General features: G+C 35.2%; 1 protein-coding gene across 1 annotated transcript; it reads right to left on the bottom strand.

Moving 5' to 3' along the window:
• Positions 1–5,609: 5,609 nt before the first annotated feature.
• Positions 5,610–17,984, bottom strand: LOC119638932 (cadherin-87A). Its single transcript, XM_038036052.1, has 26 exons — positions 17,817–17,984; positions 17,128–17,421; positions 16,354–16,446; positions 15,944–16,290; positions 15,064–15,209; positions 14,892–15,006; positions 14,637–14,829; positions 14,452–14,564; positions 13,460–14,389; positions 13,204–13,397; positions 12,828–13,142; positions 12,536–12,764; positions 12,244–12,465; positions 12,081–12,185; positions 9,978–10,577; positions 9,513–9,920; positions 9,265–9,455; positions 8,894–9,199; positions 8,481–8,833; positions 8,295–8,422; positions 7,961–8,236; positions 7,645–7,805; positions 7,485–7,586; positions 7,317–7,398; positions 7,055–7,255; positions 5,610–6,417 (listed from the first exon to the last, which is right to left on the bottom strand). The coding sequence occupies exons 3-26, from the start codon at positions 16,421–16,423 to the stop codon at positions 6,343–6,345; spliced, it is 5,862 nt and encodes a 1,953-aa protein (XP_037891980.1). The 5' UTR covers positions 16,424–16,446; positions 17,128–17,421; positions 17,817–17,984; the 3' UTR covers positions 5,610–6,342.
• Between the last annotated feature and the right edge of the window lie 5,430 nt (positions 17,985–23,414).

Below are 23,414 nucleotides of genomic sequence, written 5' to 3'. Positions count from 1 at the left end.
CTCAGTTAATTATAATGAGTTTTGGGAAATAATGAGTTTTGGAAACGAATGAAAATCCGGGCTTAGAAAAGTGAATAGAAAACATAGATCTTGTAATTGTTGAGACGAAAGTATCTAAAACTAAAATTTTCCGTTGACTTCAGGTTCCAATTAGTAATTTTTCAACTCTTTTCAATCGATATATACCGCCGGTGTTGTGCTTACTTGGAAAACCATTGGACTGCGTTTGATAACAATGTTTGTCTCCTCGATAAGCGGTAAGATAAATTAGCCAAAAAAGCCAACTTAATAGGAACGGTAAATACAGCTACAGGAATTAAAAAAATGCGGCGAAGAAAAAGGCGAAGATGGTGCAAGTATATCAAACGCCATTGTTATGCAGTTTATGCAACAAATGCAACAACAAATACAACAAATATAGCAAATGAAGCAAGGGCAACAGCAAGTGCAACAGCAAATACGGTCAGGACAGCAAGAAATAGAATCAAAAATTGACGGGACGACGGAAAAGATGGATAAAATTCAAGAAAATCAAGACATCCTGAAAACACATATACACGAGCTGTATCAGCAAATTGATGGCGGAATTAATGCGCTAGAAGGGAATGTTGACAATGCGCTAAGCCAGTTTGATGCCAGACTGACTGCCTTGGAAGAAAAAGTTACTAAAGTAATAAATCAATTTGATGCGGAGATGGAAGTCTTAAGTGGAACATTAAGCCAGTTTGAAACCTTACGAAGTGAAGTCAACGCCTTAAAAGAAATAGCGGCTAAATAGCAACTTCGTGTTGGAGACTGCTTCTAAAGTGCAAGCCCTCATTATTGATGACGCCTCCAACGTGCTATGCGACGAATGTCCGAAAAGACAGAATAAGAACAACAGACCAAAACAACCGCGCGCAAATACAACAGCTGCGACAAAGTTGCGTAAATTGCTCGTGATTGTAAATTTCGGAGGAAGGACTTGAGTTTGTTCATCAATAGTAAAGCAGGCGTCCATCATAAACACCACGTTAAAGGAGATAAATCGAGAAAATTGCCGGATGACTATGGTAGGCAGAAACATGTCGCGAAGACCGTAACAACTCCACAATGTAGAAAAGATCGCGAAGGACGCATGCTTGACGAACAGAATGCTAAAGAAAATATCGTTGATAGCTTTTGAAAATGACGTTCTTCGGGACGAACAAGATTAAGTGTAGGGCCATGTTACGTAAATCTCCAAATCCAGTTAATTTCCGGATAATTAATTTTCCCAAATAATAAATTCCCTAGAGAGGGAACTTAGGTAATAGTAGCATGCTTATAAAAATGTATATAAATAGACTACTTGCGGAAGGCAGAGTCAGTCGGACAAGAGCATTTGACTCGGAAAAGAGTATTAGAGTTGAGAAGTCAGACAAAGTAAAATGTAAATAGTTCTACCCTAAAACAAATTGATTGTAAATAAAAGAGTTCTATAGCGAAAACGTGAAGTGTATTTCTCTTGAAAAGAATATCCACGATCTAGTGGTAGGAGTCCTATCTAAAAAATCGAAATTTTATAACAATATTTTTTATTTCTTACCTAGTGACAATGGATCTCAACTAGAGCATTGCCTTAAAAAGAAAATACAACGAAATTCATTGCAAGGCGAGGAACATTGTGGGAAGGTACATTAGTGTGCACAAAGGTTAGTATTACATTCACAAGTCGAAAATCTAGCTAAAATTTTTCAATATTTCTCGAAGTCGGTGGCAGCTGCTGCTTAAAGAAGCCTGGTAGGGTCGCAAATGTTTGTGCAGCGTTGCACAATGTTTGCTTTTACTACAAAGTGAAAGGAGATTATTTGAATACTAAAGCACCGGCGACCTATCAAGATGACAGTATCGACATTAATTAAGGCAGATGGACGAGGAAATTAGAGGATTTCTGACACAGAGTTGGTAGATGTTATAACAGTCCAAAATATATACCCACACAAAGGTTTGCATAAAAATTAAATAAAAATTGGAAGTATAACTTCTTATTTTCATTGAAAAAACTTTTCATATGTTGGATCCACTTTCGTTTGTGCAATTCTTTGTATTTGCAATTAAATGCAACGCAATTAATCATAAATTCCTTGTAAATCAATTGTGATCACTATTTCGTGTCACCCAAAAACATTAAGATTCATTTATCATTTTATGGCCCAATACAAATTTTACATAATTTTGTTTTAATTTAATTTCGAATGCTTATTTCTTACCATAAGTGGTTTGTTTATATAAAGCGATTAAACGTCAATTTGGTCTTGACGACAATTAACGAGAAAACAAGCATGAATGGCGGATGCAAAGATTCCCCGGTTTTTTTATTGTATTTTGTGAGCGAAAATGAATGACAATGCTTTGTAAGTAAAACGACCGAAAGTTATGGTGGTTGAGAAAAGAATCGTGTTTACATAAGCAAACCCAGAGGGTGGTTCGCATGGACAACAGTGCCGCGAAACCTAGCCACAGAAAAAGACGATGATTTGCGCTTAACACGCTCACTAGTAGCGCGAGCCAAGGATGCTCATTAGCGATAAAATCTTTTTTATAGTTGACATTGAATTTCCCAATGCAATGCGTGCAACCCAAATAACCAGTAATCATTCAAGTTTTTTATACTAGAAAAGTTATTACATATATTTTGGTGATATATATTTTTATAAAGATCTTCATCTGTTATTTGTCATTCCTCAATTCTTTTAAACGATTATTTATTTATTTTATTCATAGTATAGTACACAATACCGTACTTGTGGAAACTGGGCGGTTTAGTTACTGTTTTTGTGGAACTCTGGTCGCTCAAAGGGACGCAACTTTTACACATGCGACAGCTGTTAATAAACAAACAAATTTTCAATTATTGGGAAGTCTAAAGAAACATATACGCCTACTCTCATATGGACGCAATTTTTAGACAAACACACATATCCACTGTTGAGAATTTTAATCAAACATATACGCTTAAAGAGGAGGTAAACGTCTTAGCTATTGAATCTGCCTACATCTTAATGTAAGCAGATGACGTCAAACTATTTCCGCTGGTTAATTCGGAAACTCAATCATCTCTCCTCCACGCTGAAGTAAATAGTTTGATAACCTTATGTTCCTACAATTTTATGTGGTTAAACCAAAAGAAACGCACGACGGTGTCATTTTCGAGGCGAATCTTGTTCGCATCGGAAGATTTTATAGACACAGTTAGGCTGCAAACCATGGATTCAATTCTTCACCTAGGTATCTTGTGTGATCATAACCTTCGATTTATTTTGTATGTTGAAGACTCTATATATAAAGCTAGATCACCGCTAGGCTTCACCAAGCACTGATTATATGCCAGTTTAGTGCGCCCTGCACTGCGCCGCATTGTTTTCATGTGAACTTCATTGAATCTTTGCAGAAACAGTTCTTATTGTTTGACCTAGGGAATTTGTGTTGGCATCTAAGCATCTCCTTCTCCTCTTATAACCTTGCCGTCACTTGAAAGACGTAGGATGGTATTGGGCATTGCTTCCACGGTGAAGTTGATTAGGGACGCCATTGACTCGCCATTTTTGTTGAGTGCTATTAATTTTAACGTTCCTGCCCGTTCAATTAGGTACTTTCTTTTTAGTAAACTTAGCCAATCTAGGTTAAATAATGAGCCTGTTATTCTACTTGGGGCTCTCTGCAGCAAATTAAATGAGGTGCATAACCTTATTTCCTTATGGGATCTTCTTGCATTGATTGAGATGGCACCGACCGACGTCTTATCTCAGTTAACAGTTAAAGCCTATTATTCAGAATCCCGATACGGAGTTGGATGAGGAATGGACACATTGTTTATTTTCTTATACGTTTGTATTACGCCGCAATGTTGTTAAGCATTCTTTTAACAAATTATATACTTTGCATACTTACGTTCTACTGGTCACATTTAAAAACGAGGAACGCTATTGCTTTTAATTTAGCTAATTATGGAAGAAATAACCGTTAAACATGGGTAATAAATGCACACTAAAGCATTTGTTGATATCACTATCATTACTTAATAAAGGCAAATAATAGTATATGGTATAAGAATATAGTCATCACATTTCATGAGTCGCGCTATGCGGCTGGCAATTATAAAAATTCCCTTAATATATAAGCTATAAAGTGTTCCAGAAGCAAATCGATAATGAAAGACGCTCCTAAGACACCGTCCAACAATTATTAAGGGAGCAAACTTAAGTATTAAAGGCGAAAACCGAGGACCGTAGTTCATTCAATGTTAAGGTACTGGAGCTGTAAAAGCTTCCCTTTTTGCCCGACCCGATTTCGGGGATGACGATGAGATGCTTAGTTAAATGCTTTAAGTTCCTAATATAATTTTATCTAAAATAAGATCATTTTAATTCTTTCTGCTGACAGACTTCCATTATTTGCGTTATAACGCCTAAAAGCACACTCTGCGCTATGTTTATGGATTAGTCGTTACCAATAAGTCATCATGTAGAACCCAGCATCGCTGGGTCCAATTGTTTGTGAAATGTCTTTAAAAACCACTCTTGCAGAAATCTATTTGCACCAACATCAATAAGTGTATATATGTATCACTAGTATATCCAAAAAATTCACATACTGTCAGGTGGTGTAAGACGTTTTGAAGCATCCAGAAAAACCACTCTGTGTCTCATAACAGTTACCTTTCGTCCAGTTCGATCCTCGTCCATCAAATGGTACGAAATGATTTTTCGAAGCATTCTGCCTAATATTTTTATGTTGATTAACATCAAACGATTATTTAGCATTTAACAATATATTATTTACCTTTACACAATTTCAAACATTTTGTTTGGGTTTGTTGAGATTAAATGGACTAAGCTTATAAGTTCGCTCCAAAAAATTACGCAAAAATCGTAAACGAAAAAATTTTCCGTTCTTACAATTCATCTCTTTGTGACTAGCTCAAAATTTTTTAGTCAATAACTTTCTGTTTTAAGGTTAACTAGTTTTTTTTTTTAATTTCTTTCTGCCTCGTAAATGCTAAACACCCAATCGTAGCGGAAAATATATCGCTTGCCGGTAATTTGACCAGTCTGAGACAGCATATTTAACAGCCCTAGAGCCCAAACAACGCTGAATACTCACAATCGCGATCCCAAATCAGTCGGGAAACAAAAATGTAAGTTAGCTTGCAGATACGTGATTACGTCCATAAATTGAGAAAGAAAGCAGTTGCCGATGTTCACGATTTGCTACAATTTCATTTCCAAAACAAATGAAAGCGTTTTGAATTATTATGCTAGAATTATGAATTGAAATGAAGTGAAGTTGTTTCAATTCTTTCAAAGCAATCAACGAGTATCTGCCACTTTGATCCATTTTAATTACTTTTTTTAAATATATGGACTTCCTTTTTTTCGAAAAAAATATCCCACGAAGCTACTCTTTTTTTCTTAGGTGTAAAGGATTTTTAAACTCTTATGTATGTAATTGACAAGTAACATAAGTAACTTTTGTTTTGTGTAGCATACGTCATGAAGAAAAAGCCCACCATTTCGTCTTCTTTAAAAACAGATGCAAATTGTTGCCTTCGCTCGTTTTCATTTTCATATTGAAAAGTGCTTAGAAAATCATTACAAAATGAAAGGACTTTATGTATTTATATATTTCATTTTATCGCTTTGCTTATATTACATAGTATAAGTGAACATATGCATGTATATTACGTGTATTTATTAATGGAAGCATTTAATTTTGTACTTAAACTTAAAAAGATTGCTTCGGTTAATATATATCTTAATACAAGTAACTTAACGGAAGAAACAGAGAGAGAGAGAGTATTATCCATTACAACTCATATGTAAAAAGCATATTTATTTGCTCAATGTCTACAAATAACTAGGCGCGTTTGCGTTTGTGTACATATTACATATAAATACTAATAAAAGCATAAGAGTAAACTAATGCAGTAAGTTACGTTCTTGTTACATAAGATAATATTTGTAAAAAATATATATTCGTATCAAAATACTTTAAAAGCATAACGAAATTAGCTCATGTGTGATAATCCAGGCTTTTGCTTAATAGAGATTAGCTTAGTATAAATGCATTTTTTCTTTTTTGTTTTCCTTATTGTCACAGTTTATAGTTAATATTATTTATGTATACGTATTGCAGCCTACTTGAGTATCAAGTAAAAAAAAAAAAAAAAAAAAAGCAATCCCCGTTAATATGTGTATGTATGAAAGTAATGGGGGTATAGCAATTTTTATATAAAAAATACATATTCGTTTTTCTAGAAATCCACAAAAAATATTGCGACAAAGATCTGTTGTTCTCGCAGACATAAATCGAAATATTTTCTTAGATTAATTCAGTAACTACATCGTCACCATCCCGTATTGGTGCTTGAAAGGTTGAGCCAGTAAACTCGTACATCTGAAATTCAGCAACAAAAGCAAACAAATTAATTTATAATTAAGTTCCCTACCAACTAACCCTCCTATGATTATAGTGGTTTCCTAAATATTAGGTCTTATGGTGTTGTATAAAAAACGCACAAATTCTTACATTTTAAAGAAAGCGGTTGAACTTTTTTCTCAAATATCTTCATTTCACAAATTTATTTCAAAGAAAGCACAAATGCTTGTCGATCTCATAAACACGCTTTACAACAAAACTGGGAGGTATATGTTATCATCAAAATCAACTCGGTATTCAAATACTTTTCCCATGTGGACGAAACGAACGAAATAGTAATGACGTGCATAATCGACATGTAAACCGTTTTGATATTGGAAAGGGTCTAAACAGGCGTATCGACTTGGATACTGGTGATTATAGAAAGAATCAGACATAAAAAGTATTTACTCAATCGTATTTCTCTCTGTGAATTTCTACAAGCTCAATTTACTTGCGATCAAATTCATAATGAGTGACGTAAAGTAGATAGGAGAGGAGAAAACGCCTAAAGATGTGCTGCAGGCTGTTGCTCGATAATAGAATAAACCTAATTATATTCTTAATTTTGACGTCTGATGATTGAAATCCTTAGATACGTCTAAAAATTACTTACAGACGGAGTGCGATTATTGCGCAGTGTGGCGTAGTCCGCAAAATCTGCCATATGCGGTTCAATACGACTCATATCCAAATTTCTCCCATTGTTGCCACTAGCATTTACAGTATGATTACTATTACGAGGTTGGATGGTAGCGTAAGTGTTGTCCATTGTATGATGAATTTGATCGGAGGAATTGCGTTGCTCGAGATTTGTCTTTAATATGCAGACCATGAAAAGATTTGTTTACAATTAAGTAAAATAGATGTCTCCTTACCGGGACGTCCAAATTTGAAACATGATCTGGCTCGGAGAATACTTGCATAGTTAACTCTTGCTCTTCATAAAGTTTTAGTTTTCTATCCATAATCAAAGAAAATTATTACTCATATCATTTCCCCAAACAAAGTTAACAAAAAAAGTTTATAAGCGGACAAGCACTTACTGTTCTATCCAAAGGGGATTTTCGGTGGTATTCAGATCTTCTACAATCTGTTTTTTAATCAAAGCTTCTTTACGCCTACTTTCTGTTGGCACAGAGAGATTCCTATAATCATCAGAGACTCGATTAACGGATATTCAGTCCAATTAAAGACTGTTCTTACCAATGCTTGAGGCAGCAGCATAATACTATAAAGCTAACTACACCTACAAATAAAACTATAATTAAGGCAACTAAACCGGCTATGGCTAAATCAAATTCTTCTTGCACTATAGCTGTATAAGCTGGTACCACATTCTCTATCGCAAATCCAGCATAATAATCCTGCGAAAATGTATTAATTGGTATACATTTATTGTCTTATTCATAAACTATTTGCAGGTTAAGCGGTTTCGAGCACCTTCGAAATATTGAGTAAAGGTCTCGAAGACTTTCGAATCTCCGCCCATATTTATAGGTTACTTTTTTTTTGTACTCACTCTAAGATAATCATAATTAGCATCGATAACTTTGAGAATTTCATCGACTGGAGCGATTTGCAAACTTTGAGGCTCCACGGCATGAAAGAATAAATCACACCAATCCATACGCACGCGACCCAAAGAATCGACATGAAAACGTATTTCGTCCACAATAATACGATGTTGGGTGGCATTGCGAAGTTCAGCAATAATTTCGTCTTGCTCTTGATAGACTTCGTCGGGTGGACGTGATAAAATAACTCGCACCAATTGAGTATAATCAAAGATCCAAACCTTTAAAGAAAAAGCATTAAAGTGACCATGCGAAATTCCCAGTAATGTCAATTTTTACCGTGACTTTTGCTCTTGCCAAACGTTGTGGTTCCTCGACTTCTTTCGCAACAATTTCTAACTCAAATCTATCCTGATTGTATTCTGCCATGAAAGCTCCAGTTGTAATTCGCCCTTCTGAAGAAATTGCTGTGCAATCAGAAATTAATTAAGAAATATATTACTTAGACACGCATTTAAGATTTACCAAAAGGACTGGGCACGATAGATCCGGTGGATTTTGTGGCTCCAAACTTATATAAATTTGAAGCTACTATCATATACTCAATTTTAGAATTTTTCCCAGCATCAGCGTCGGAAGCATTGACTATCGCTATTAAGCTACCTATGGGTGACTTGGCATTGATACCAGCATAATAAATTTCCCTTTCGAACAAGGGAGGATTATCATTCTCATCCATTACCGTTACAAGCACCTTAGCTACTGTATTATCACGATCAAGACTTTTAATAGAAAAGGCCGCTCGTTCGTCATCAGATATGTGCAGATCACGTTTAATGCTAGCCAATATATATAATGTATACGAATCGATAACTTCCCTGAATAGTAAAGAATATTAATTTTTTCCAGCTAGATCAGTAAATACGACTCTATCACACCTATCTAAGCTGTTATTAGTATAAATATCGCCGGTATCCCTATCAACCACAAAGGCGCCGTCTTCGTTTCCCAGCAACATATAATAGTATACATTTCGATTATTTTTGTTGCTCGAAGTCGCCTGAATACGACCGATTTTCACATGACGCCCACTGTTTTCCGTTACGGAAATCTTATAAGGGTTATGAGAATCTGGGAATTCCGGGCGGTTTTCGTTAGCATCCACTATGCAGACGCTGAGCAATCTTAAGGTTTCCAAAGGTTTAGGATTACCTGAGTCACGTGCCACAAGAACTAAATCATAACTAAGATAATCAAAAGAACGTCTTATATAAAGAACGACAAATTGTCTTTAGGTAATGTTACTGACTTGTCTTTTGTTTTGCGGTAAAGATCTTTATTCGCCCTTAATTCCCCTGTTTCGGCATCAATTTTAAAGTCATCCGTTTCTTGAATATTCTGATCATTCATTTGCAAATGGTAGAACACCTTACCATTCTCATCCGTATCGTTGTCAAAAGCCTTTACAGTTAGTAAGAGGTAATCCTTTTGAACCACATCCTTTAGAGAAACAACAGGTGGTAAATAGGTATTTTTTGCAGAACGACTGTAACTTACGCCTGGTATTTCTATAGTGGCATTAGAGAGAGCGGGTATAAGAAACACTGGACGATGTTGGTTTACACTCAACACATTGATTATTACGTTGGTAACGGCCTCCGTGGTGCCGGATCCTTGAGTATCACGAGCTGAAACTCTCAGTTTGTAAACTCCTTTTTGCCCAGATAAACTCTGAGCTGGATATAAAATCCCTGTTTGCGAGTCCAGTTTAAACAAACCTTTGTCATTGCCCTCTATAATAACATAACGTACATCGCCGAATAAACCTTCGTCTAAATCAAAAGCTTTTACTTGCAGCAGAGCGGCGGGAGGATTTAATGCGGCATTCTCAGCCACGGTAGAAGAATATTCATTCTGCGTAAACTCTGGGGCATTATCGTTGACATCTAAGATATTTAAAAAAATCTAAGAGAAATTCTTTAAAATAAATGCAGATTTCTAATCAAGATTCCATAAATTTACCGTCGCTGCAGTTGATTTCTGTAAATTTGCAGGAGCCTTGTCCTTGGCCACAGCTGTTAAGGAGATTTGTTTAATTTTTTCGCGATCAAGTATTGACGAGTCGGCCACCATTATATTGCCCGTATAGGAATCAATGGTAAAATATTTGTGATTTTCACCGATCAAAGAATAAATGACTTCTCCAAAAGCTCCTTGGTCAATATCGAATGCCTCCACTTTGCCGGCAGCGGTACCAACTGGTGAGTTTTCGGTTACATTAAAATAATAGACGGCTTGTGTAAACTTTGGTTCATTGTCGTTTAAATTTATAATGTCGACTACCACATCAGCGGTCGACGACAACGGAGGCACGCCAGTGTCAGTAACTGTAGCAATAAATTTAATTTCTTTTGTTACTTCATAGTCGATACGTTTAATTGATGTTATGACGCCCGTAGATTTGTTTATCTCAAAGTAGGGATTTTCGCTGATGTCATAATCACCAATGGTTGAATCATCGTCGGAGGCTTGCAAAGTGGTAAGCACCGATCCCACGGGTTGTTCTTCAGACATTTGCAGTTTTATTACTGGATTTTCAATGGTCCAGGGTGAATTAAATTTCTGTATGACAACAAGGAAAATGAAAGAATGAAGCAAAATGTCAATAATTAATAAAAAATTAACAATCAAAAATTAAGATTATTTCTTTTCATCTATGGATTCAACTTTAGAGAACTGCAACTTGAAAATTCTTGTTGTCAATATTTTCGTAATACTTTTGAAAGCTGCTACTCTGCATCCCTATAAATTACATTCCGACATTGTAGAGGTAAGTAATAGACCAGCAATGGCCATATGCCGTTAACTCACACTCTCTTTAGGTCAATAAAAGACTAGATGAGCGATGCGAAATATCTATGTGCCATCATGTACTTGTGTTATCGATTTCTTTACATCTGATTGCTAAATTTTTTTTTGGTTATCTGAATCTGGTTGGCAATGTTATAGCACTGTGAGTTAATTAAATAGCTATATTATTGGGTAAACGAATTAAATTAATTTTTCTTGCTCATAAACAGCTTTTAAGACAATTCCCAAAATACAAACAAAACTTTTCCCAATTTTTCGAGTAGACAGCGTGTTGCTCGGCTGAAGAAATCCTAATGTTTCAGATCAATTCCAGAATAAAATCATTCCGATAAACACGAAGCATTCATTAGTCCGATTTTTCTTTCGAATAAAAGCAAAATAACACAAGGAAGCTATAGTGTTAGGAGGTTCCAAGTTCAGAGTCGCCATTGAGTATTTCAGCAAATTCGACAAGGTTTCACTGAACTGCATAAGCATTATTAGTCCACCTGCATAGGACTGATGACTTGAATATGTACATCTCATATTTAGCATAACGATGCTCTTATATTAAAATGAATTTTTCAATTTCCGTTTTGTGAGGCTTGCTATTGGGTGCCTTACTGCCACCATATTCTTCATAAGATTCTTCTAGCATTTGTTATCCCTCAATACCATACTTCTTTTTATGAAATGATGCTCGCCTGAGATAATATCTTGATAAAGTTTTGTTTAAATTAATATATACCAAAGTCCAAGCTTGCTTCCACAAGCGTGAAACAAAAAAAATTAATTCGATTGCCCAATACCAGTAATCTGATTTCTTCCGTCATAATAGAGCACAAGAAACTATTATCTTATCTAAAGGTTTCCGATATTAACTAATGATTTGCCAAATCTTTTACTACCGTCCATCATTGCTCAAGTTCTGGAAAACATTGTTTTGGCGTTGGGAGAAGCACTATTGGGTTATATAACAATCAAACACTATATGAATAACGACATAGGTGTTTTGATTGTGTTTATGATAAATATCGTAATCAAATTAATTCTAGCGGTATTCACACTGTTAGTGATAAATCTTCACAAACTTATCCTAAATACTAAATTAAATCTTTTTTCAGTAACGTTTACTTCGATTTTTATCAGCAAACTTATTTTCATCTAATTATTAACGGAATAGTGACGAAGGAAGTAAACAAGATAGTAGAAACTGAGGAAAAGTTTATGCGGTCTCACTTATACAATTGAGTGATCTTAAATCGTCCTACTTACCGGAGCAATTTCGTTAACATCGATTATTTGTATGATCAGTAAGCCCCGCCCCTGTTGAACGGCTGGTGCTGTGCTGTCCGTCACGAGTACATCTATATGAATAACCTAGTGTTATGAATGAAGGTGGACGTTATTTGGGTTAAAACTCTGATGAAGCACTTACTGCGAATAAGTTTCTGTTGAGCTTTTTATTAACAAGCACTTTGCCGTTACGCGTTATAGTGAAGTACTCTTTAAATTGCTCACTCTCGATTACTTCTTTGCCATCTTTATCTACGGCAGTAATGTTAACTGCAGCGAATTCTAAAGCATCCCTTGAAGCAATGTCTGGATCCAAAGCAACCAATGTATAGAACACCGTACCAACCGGAGCATCTTCACGCACCTATTTTAATAAATTTTTCACGCTCAAAGTTATCAAATTTCTAAATAAAAGTTTAGTGTCTCAGATGTACCTCGGCATGTTGTGTCGCTGGCGTAAAGTAAGGATCCTTATCGTTACTATTAATAACGTTCACTGTTAAAGTAGCGGTACCCGAAAGACTTGGTGTGCCCAAGTCCATAGCGATTACTTCGATCTGATAAGTATTACGGCTGTCGTAATCCAATTTACGCGACACAAAAACTTCGCCAGTCATTTCATCAATACGAAAATCATCAAAACTACCCTGTTGTATACGATATCTAAAAAACGAAAAACATCAAAAATAATGGTGTAAGACATTTTAATGAAGAATAATTACTCACCGCAACTCTGAATTAATGCCAGAATCCAAATCTTCGGCCATTAACTTTTCGACGCTGGTCCCTATTTCAGAGTTCTCTTCAATCGTCGCTATATATTTATTTGAGAGGAAGTGAGGAGCATGATTGTTAACATCTCTTACAGTAATGTTAATTTCGCAACTTGTCGTAAATACGCCGTCGGCAGCTTCAACCGCAAACACTAGATGATCATTTTTTGAAGGCGTAACTTCCAAAGTAGCATTTTTCTTAAGTATAATTTGACCAGTATGTTTATCAATCGCAAATGTATCATGAATCATTTTGTCTCCTAAGATGCTACATTAATGCGCTCGTATATTTCACAAGTTAAAGGATTCAGTAATGAGTTTATATTTACCGATAAGTTATGTCCGATATTGCATCAGCATCGCGAGCCTTCACAAATAATGGAGTTTCGAAGGCATTAGAACCTTCATCGATCGAAGCTCTGTAAGAAGGGCTCTCACATACAGGAGGTGAGTCATTTGCATCTAACACCAAAATACGCAAAGATACCACTGAAGACTGACCGAGGCCGCTATCGTCAGTGGCCTACGAGTTTAAAAGTAAAAGTACATAAAGCTTTGTCTTTAGTAGAATTCGAATTCACCTACTTTATAAGCTAAAAAGTATGCACTTTCGGTTTCGTAATCCAAACAGGATGTTTTTTTCTCGACAGGCTCTAGCATTAGCTCATTGTTTACATCTATGGCACTGGGTGTTTTAATTAACTTATACTCAAAGTTGAAATCCGGATGAGGATTTTCGTTATTTGTGCTCATCAGATAACTACGCAACTCACTCGAGTCTTCATTCGTTTCAGGTGAAGCTTCCAACGAGAAATAATCATCATATTGACGTTTGTTTCGCTTTAATTTTTCGTCAAACTTGTCAGTCTTAGGATTTTTACAATCAGCTAATGTAATCACTCCAGTTATTTCATTGATGTCAAAAAGTTCTGCTCCTCCACCGCTTAAATTGTAACGTATGCCAGAATCACCAAAATTACCTGAATCCAAATCTTTAGCAATAATTGTGGTAATATACTGGCCGGGCAAAGCATCTTCGGATACGGATGCTGTATAGGATTCATCTTCAAACATAGGTTTATTATCGTTCTCATCTATAACAGATACAGTTATAGTTGCCGTTGAAGTTAACTTTGGATCCGTGTCGGTTTCTTCTGCGATCACTAACACAATAAATTTACGGTGATTTGGGTTTTCGTAGTCTAAACTGCCATTAGCTACACGAATGTAAACTTGCGAAAAACCCATTGCCGTTACTGGTTCAACTTGAAAAACATCCGACACGTCTTTTAAATAAAGTCGAAATTTCGAATTAATACCAACATCACGATCAGTAACGTTCATATCTAAAGCCAATGGTGTGCCGATTGGCGTATTTTCAGGTAAAGACACTTCATATTCTTTTTTATTGAAAGTGGGCGGGGAATCATTGGTATCCCGTATTGTAATGGTCACCTGAGTTGTAGTACTCTCTGCCGGATTGTTACTTGGCGCACCATCGACTACTTCTCTAGCCTTAGAGAGATAATGAAGCTATTAATATTGAAAGCTATTAAAAGTAAACCTTATTAACTTACACGGACGGTTAATTTAACAATGCCTGTATTATCGGGTAAAGCTTCACGATCTAACGGCTTAGCCGTGCGCAGCTCACCAGTTCGTTCATCTAAAAGAAAATAATCCATGGGATCTGAAAATAATCGATGAAATGATAGACAAGTCTTCTAGTTTTTAAGCTGCGTATAAAAAAAGATATACCCACTAGTTAGTAAATCATAGACAATTTGTCTTGGTTGGCCTGTGTCGCCATCACGGGCTTGTATTTTTAGAACCAAACTGTTAATGGGAGTACCCTCGTCAATTATATTGGATTTATATTCCAGAAATACTGGCGGCTTGTCTTGAATGTCAATTACTCTTACTTCAAAATTAGTTTGAGCGATATGTACACCATCCTGCAAAATTTCATTGAAATTTGTGATTAAATATTTTGAACCACAATTACGTAAATCCTTACAGAGGCTTCTAAAAGGAAGTGATAAATAGTTCGTTGATTATAGTTAAGCATTTCATTTAAAACTATTGCCGCCGTCATGGAAGTGGGATCTTTTGTTAGGATATCAAGACGAAATCTGCAAAAGGTTACTTTAAAATAGAAATTTTTTTGAGTTTAAACATATGCGAATCACTTATGACAGGCATCGGGACTTTGGGCTTGTGATACACATTTTAAATCCAAACTTTCACCCACAATATCACGATCTTTGACTACGATGTCTTTGAATATGGTGGTGCCCGGCAGAGTGTCCTCCTTTACGTCCACGCCATAAGGTGCCTGAAATTTAAAGGAGACAAATACAGTTTTCACAAAATTCGGTCTAATCAGGAATTAAAAGAATTGGCTTCAGGAGAGGTAAAATTTTTATTCAAGCGAATAATAAAAGAGTATACTTATGAAAGCATATAAAACCTAAAGGTTGACCTATAATGAATCACTCGGTTCACAAATTTTCATTGTTATACAGTTTTTCTGAATCAACGCAGATGATAGTAGGTACTGGAAATTTTTATTTCATATTTAATTGTTATTATAACTAATTTAGCCAGAAAAGTAGTTCCAAAGTTTTAAAGCCCTTGCGTTTAAGATTTGAACGAACATTGAATTGCGAACAGAGATCCTTTGCGTAATCAGCCATTCATGCGGATCATGTCTTATTAAATGAGCTGTCCAACTTCACTAAGATTTCGTAGTTTCAAATTTGCGACGAGACTCTTCGAAATGACAATTTTATTTTAAATTGCGACTCTAAGATCTCAAATTGTGCTCGATTCTTACTTAATGAAACAAAAAACTAATCTTCTCTCTAAGTCTCTTGAATACTATCAATAAGAAAAGTGTTTTTACAGAACGATTAAGAAGCCACTAAGCTGAAGTTATTATGTTTTATAGTTGAAAATGAGTAGCAATGTAGTATACATATATGTAGGGCTCATAGATTTTGAAATAAATACTGACCAACAGCTTGGACTAACCGATTATTTTGTTACTTGTTGTTGCATAACACTCACGTTTTGAAATTCCGGTGGATTATCATTTTCATCTGAAACGATTACAGTCACTGTCTCATGCACGATATTATCCAATTCTGATTCAGTGTTTGAACTAACACGATCGCGTATTGTTATCAGGAATTTCAAACTTTCCATATCTTCTCGGTCTAAAGGTTTAATCAAGGTTATGTTACCGGAAATCGGATCCACTCGAAAATGGTCCGAGCCAATAGAACCGAACGTAACATTACTACCCTCAGGATCTGAACCTTCTAATTGATAGACAACTGTTCCGACTGGTGTGCTTTCCGAAAGAACTAAATTGTTGTTGATTTGACGAAAAATTGGAGGATAATTTGTTTCACCTGTAAATTAAATATTTAAGAGCAGTTAAGAAGCATTATAATACATCTTTTAGGCGAACTTACATGTCACTAACGCAGCTTCATTGAGCCAATATAATACTAATAAATAAAATAAAGCTTCGACCTTAAGCATTTTGATATAACCACCATTTGTATCTTTAGAGGAAACAAACAAAACAAAGTGGTTATTAAAATGGCTATCGTTTAAGACAACTTAAATATGAACGCAAATATTAAAAGACGTGAGTGTGCCTAATGTATGAAATAGGTATATATTTCCCAAAAATAAATCACAGTTTCCTTATTACTCAAAAGTCGTAGTAAAACATAATAAAATTTGTTCAAAATTTGCGGGATATGTTTTTGTTTTATAAAATTTTCGTACAACGAATTGAAAGTCGCCTGGTTCCGTCTCACGCTGCCCCCATTTAACGATAAAATTATTTGTTTTATTAACTATATACATCAGCCCACATAATAATAGAAAAATTTGAAATCTCCTTTATTTATTTTTATTAGTTACATTATCTTGCGCGAAATGTTAAGCTAAGCCGTTATTTCCCAACACATTTTTACTGTTTTCTTGCTACCCAGCTATACCCTTAAAAGTCAAACGCATGCAGACGTACATGTTTTCAACCGACCAGTTAATTATGTGATGATGTGCTTTTTTCGTTGGCGATGATTTTAAATTCATTTATTTGATTAAGGTATGTTAGATAAAACTTTTGAAAAAAAAAACCCATCAAGAACAAGCTGGGAATATTTTTAACACGAATAATTTTATCCGAACTTAGTCTTCTAATAATTGTGGTAATAGTAATAAAAAGAAAGAACCTGTTTTCACACACAATCCAACAATACGATGACTGAGACACAAACAGCGCACCGCACCGTTCGGTAGTCGTTGCTTTAAGCGCACTCAACAACTGACACTGCAGCTTATAACTGTTTCATTGGAGGCTGGCGATATAAGAATAACTTTTTTGTTGTGTTTCTCTTTTTTCTTAGGTAGTTTGGCTTCTTTTACAAATTATTTTCCATGTTGTTCGATATATAATTACTACAGATATTTGCTTGTTTTCGCTTTTTAACCACGTCCAGAACCGTGCATGTGCATGTTCATGGCCTCTGCAAGATACACAATAAAAATAAGAATAACAACAATAACAAGTTGTTTATTGTTTGTTTATAAATGTCTGTCTACACATGTAGTACCGCACACTAAATACTTTAAAAGGCTGATTTAATTTACATCACACAGCACAAAAACGATGCTCAATTAGACGGAGACATATTAATTAAATTACAAATAACTAAGGTTATAGGTTTGTGTGCACCCGTTCGTACACCCTCTAAAGAATCTACAAATTTTCAAAATTCATTTCACTTTAAATTCTATTGATGAAAGCATCACAATGCTTAAGATTGACATTCAAAACGTCATTGAAAGATATGTTTCTTCTTAATTTTATTTAACCTAATTTATTGATACTTTACATCCAGGTATGTATACGCAAACTTACATATAAAACTTACAGGATAAATCCTGAATAGATAAATGCCAAGGTACGTAGAGAATCCTGTCTTTCAAAAATTGCAGATTAAAAAAAAAAAAGGTAAGTAAAGAACATCTCTGCTTTGTCCTCACAGACAAAAGAAAATCCGTCGTATATATGTTATACTATAAAACCTGTTTTTCTATTTATGTTCGTTCTATATATTCTCTACATCTTCTCATCTGGCTTTAGACTCAGGGACAATGTAAATCTTTTTAAAAAATTTTTTAAATTTACTTAGTTTCTTTTTAAAAAACTGCACACACCCGTTTACTACTTCACAAAGTTTTCTTCACCACACCGAGTTAAACTATTGACTAAATGAACACTTTATTTACTAAGCGTTGACTCTTCTTTAACAAGCTGTGTAGTATACTTGCTGGTTTTGGCTTTACTTTCGACAATAAAATTTCAGCGTTTTTTCATTCACGGTTTGTCATGTTTACTAAATAAACAGTTCCGTTTTTGATGTGCTTATAGTTAAATTAAGATTTTGAAAGAATCTTAAAAAAACTTAAAGGAATTCAAAAATATATAAAATTTAATTCAACTTTTCATAATACTTTGCCGGGTTTCTTTCGCCATATCTTGTCGTTTTTTTACCTCTGATAATTGGTAGCACAGCTGCAAACATATAGTGCTATCAATATAATATCGTTACATACTGTTTTAGCGATTTGTTTCGCAAAAATTTTATGGGAAGAATTTTATGAGAAGATTAAAGATTAAAGGCTTAATTTTACTGTTAACATATTTCAAAAAATCCTATTTTGCATTACAAAGAAATTCTTCGAGCTCCGATTTTCGATCATTAATTTATTTCGTGATTTAGTTAGCGAAACCCATAAAATAAATGAATTCCCGATCAGCATCACATTCTGAATTGGAGCAAGTAAGTCCGTCCCTCTGTCTATCGGTCTGTGCAGTGTGTGTGTGTTAAGTATAAGAAAATTATAACTAACAAATTTTAAGAGGTAATGAATTTATAGAATCTTTTGCAATTAAAATTCATTCGAGGATGTGCACCATTGAATGCGCATCCATTGATATACCGAGCTGGTCACACCGATAATATTAATAACAGATTAATCATTCTTTTATCAAAACGTTTACAGTGCCTAGAAAGATACTTCAACGGCCATATAAAGCCTATATATTATTGATAGTGATTTGGTTGCGGCCGTATACAATTTTCTTATTAATTCGTTGACACTTTCAATTTCATTTTAAATCTCCAGAAGCCCTCACAAAAAAAAAAAAATTAATTGTCCAAAAATTCTAACAACGAAAATTCAAAGTAAAAAAAAGTTTCTTTTTCTTTATCTGCACTTGAAATATTCACTAACTTCAGACCCATATCCCTCTTGCCCGTCCTTCTAAAAGTTACCAACCAAATGATTAAAGAAAGACTAACAAATTTCCTGAACCACTCAGACCTTCTCCCGTCAAGGTCGTTTGCTCACCAAAAAAATATCCCCACCTGTATGTGCCTTAATGAACTCTTTTTCACAATTGCAAATGAAAAAGCAAATGGAAACCAAGTAGTTATGCTTTGCTTAGACATTAATAAAGCTTATGACCAAATTCTATCTGTTTTTAAAATCCCGACACAAAGTAGGCATTGGGTTCTCAACTTTCTTTCCTCGCGAACTCTCGTATTAAATTCATATACAGTCGAAGTCTGTGGAGGTTTAACTCAAGGTAGCTGTCTCAGCCCAGTTCTCTTCAATTTATACAGAGCCGGTTTACATCAATTACAGGACAATACTATCCATTTATTTCAATATGCTGACGATTTCCTCATCATCTCTGCTGGAAAATCATTAGTGGAAGCGGTCCGTAACCTCGACATTAAAGCCAATCTTTTTCACAGACTTTGTGCAGACTTAAATCTAACTTTCAACCCGGAAAAATCAAAAGTCATCCGCTTTGCTAAGGGTCCCAAAAAATTTTTTTACATTACAATCAATGGTATAAAAATCAGTCCGTCTTCCTCTTTTAAATTTTTGGGCAGAATAATCAACTCAAGTTTAACCACGCATGAGCATTACAGGGATAGCCTCAAAAATTGCAACACAGGCTCAAATGCCATCAAACTTCTGACCAACATTCACACCGGACTCCCACCTAGGAAAGCTTTAAACGTTTACAAATCTATTGTTAGATCCAAAATTGAATATTCTTACTCTAAATCGTGCAACGCTCCTGCGTATACATTAAAAAAAATGCAAACCTTTCAACGCTCAATCCTAAGACGTTGTACCGGTTTGTCCCCCTCAACACCAAAATCAATTTTACGTTCCATCTCTTATGAACTCCCCGTTGCTAAGAGAATTTATCTTGTAACTGCAAAAGAACTTCTTAAGGTAAAAATCTTCAAACCTGCCTTCTTTGACGAGGTCGCTTCCAGACACAAAAACGTCATCAGTAGTTACTCTAACTGCTTCAAAAAATTCAGTAACATCTTCAATAAAGTTAACTCAATACCCTCCTGGAATAATATTATTCATGATAAATGCGTAGTTGAATTAAACTTACTTAACTCGATCACCAACTCAAAAAAAAATCGTTCAGGGTCTTGTCTTCGAATTGCTTGTCTGCAAAAACTTAACAACTTCGTCGAAAATAACTTCAAAATATACGCAACGGATGGATCTATCAATTCGGACATCTCTAGTTTTTCAATTATTGAATACCCAAACTTACTTATAGGAAAATTCAAAGTTCTACAAGAACTATCATCTACTTTCATTGAACTTCTGGCCATCAGCAATCCTCCATGCATCTGAAATTAAGCTGAAAAAATTTGTAGTTTTCTCTGACAGCAAATCTGCTCTAACTTTAATCAGGAACAAAGACCCATTCAATATGTATGTCTTCGATATCTACAACCTTTTAAAAGACCCAAGCATTGAAAAATGTCACATCATCTGGATCCCAGGTCACTGCGGTTTTAGTATCAATGAAAAAGCTGACTTCCATGCTCGTCAAGCTAGGAATGATGGTACGGTTTTGTCCATAAACTACCCCCCACTGTTTTGAACAGATTTGGAACGTTTAAAACCAAATTGAAAATTGTTGAGGAAAAATTTAGATTCGAGATACCATTCTAAACGTAAATATAATACTTACTCTGCAGTTTTTATAAGGGTATAAGGCAATACATCTGTAGGAATTAAGGTTAATTGGCGAGCTATTCTTTTTCTTTAAAGTGAAGATACGGAGGTACTCCACGAAGAGGGTATATAACCGATAATTAAAATGTTGCTAAATTCCTTTAGAAGAATTAATCTGTTTTTAATGTTTAACATCTTGAGATGATTGTTTCAAATACAATGTAAGCCTGGAGACGAGTCTTTTGAGAGACTTAAAGCTTTATTAAGTTCAGAGAGGGATATATCATTTAAGAAAAAATTATCAGCTTCACCAAGCGATACAGAGCGAGTTTGTCGCAAAACTCGGTAAAGAGCTATGTGGGTAGAGAACAATGAGAGGGAAAACTTCTACTTCCAATAATTCTCACAGTACGCCAAAGATATGAAACGGACATGTCGCTGTTCACACTTTCACAAAATTGTTTTCAGACTTTACGGTTTTCCAGCCTAAGAGTACATGTGTATTTCTTTCTAATAGCGGCCAAACCTTTGCAATGAATTCTAAAACGTTATCTTTTACATTTATTCACTCTGTATTTACTTATTGTCCAAACTGCTTGGGTTTATTACGGACGCTAGTGCTGAGTTATTTTCATTATCGCCAGAATGAGAAGAATGGTCTTAGGAAGGTCGGGAGATGAAAGCGTGGCAGAGGTAATAATAGGTTTAGAGGACGGTTGGACGCCACGTAATTTTTGGATAAATTCAGAGACCTGAGATAAGTTGGAGGGTATTAACAAGATCAATAGTCCGGAATTAGAGACTTTGTATTACAAGAGGAGATAACGATCTCCGGATTTAACGTCTTTTTAATTGATACAGAGACAGCAGTCTCAGTATTGGGTCGTATGATTGTCGATGAAGTTACTCGAGACAACTTAGGGAGGCTCTCTAGAGAAATCGAAAAATTATTATTTGGAAAAGCGCAAATAACGTGCGAGAGAGGAAGTAAATTTGAGGCTTAAGATGATCCGTTTTTGCAGAAGTCAGATAAAGGTCCGAGTTTGAGTAAATTTTTAGGAAAGGTTGTGGAGTAATTTTCATGTTCACTGAAACCCGAGGGGATGATAACAACCCCACGAGTTGCACAATGTTCCGATGTTCCGATAGACGATACAAGTATTGCTAAGCGAAGCGCTGGCGGCAATAGAATTTTCCGCAGCCGCTGCAAAGGTGATCACTATCGATTATTTTTTTGTTAGAAACAAAAAAAGTTAGGGAACTTTTGATACAATTTTCGACCGAGTTTGATTATTGGTAAGGTATTATTTCTGGATTGGATAAACAAGAAATACTTACATCCGGTGTGGGCATAAGCCCTGGCCCTGGGGAATTTACTGTCCCCACTTTCGAGAGAGATAGAGCGCTCTTGTGGCCAAACCATATCCCGCAAATTGAGTGTATAGGCCCAGCCAAATAAAGAAAGTTGGTGTTTGGAGTCGGAGTGTGTAATTATGTGCTTTGAGTGAGTTAAATTCTGCGATGGGAGGTAACGCTGTTCCGTTTCTTAACTTTTTATTTTGTAGTGAATCTTATATTTAACAGTATTCAAAAAATCGTATAACAATACAAAGAGCGTCTTATATTTATGATAAAATTATTTACACTGATTTTTTATTGAATTCTTCATACTGGTTTTTGCTGAGATTCTGTCGTATCTCCGCGCGAAAAATTCAGAAGGCAGCAGCAATCACACCAAGAATCACAATCTTTAATCAGATTCCCAAGCTAGTCTTGAAACCAATGAAAGAAATTTTAATTACAATTCCTCTTGAAATTAAATCATTTTAATTACTTATTTTTTTCACCGAGAAGAAATTCTATTGCACGCGTTGACAGGTGGCAATACTGTCTTAACAAATTCGAAAAACTTTGACACAAAAATCAAGTTATATGTCAAAAGAGAAATGTAGAAGGTAGGAGATAAAGCAGAAAAGTTAATCGAATCGAAGGTCACATGAGTAATAAACTAGTCTTTTAACAATTGCATGCATGAATTTATTTTCCGTTTGGTTATTATAGTGGTGTTAACCACACATATCCGCATGCTTTTTTAAGTGATTTGTAGAATTTAGCAATGTAGAGAAGACGCGTTAAAACAGAAGAACGATAGAAATTGTTTTATTCAAAGTAACTTGCATCGCTACGTATACTTTTTCCCATACATTGGATATCTTATAGAGGGCGAGTAACAAGAATAGATGCACATAATCCAAATTTTATTTAGTTGATGTTTTTATCAGGTTCTACTATGAAATACTCTGAAATATTAGAAATGGGACCATTTTCCCGTATAAAGGCGCATTTTTCTTGCAAACGGTTACATGATTGCGGGTTTATTCTAAGCTCTTATAAGTGGAACACATATCCGAACAAAGTTCATATAGTCTGCACCACAAGTGATATAGCG

The sequence above is a fragment of the Glossina fuscipes genome, unplaced genomic scaffold (genome assembly GCF_014805625.2).
Source record: "Glossina fuscipes isolate IAEA_lab_2018 unplaced genomic scaffold, Yale_Gfus_2 111, whole genome shotgun sequence".
Classification (NCBI taxonomy): Eukaryota; Metazoa; Arthropoda; class Insecta; order Diptera; family Glossinidae; genus Glossina; species Glossina fuscipes.
This window is presented reverse-complemented; position numbering and strand designations above follow the sequence as displayed.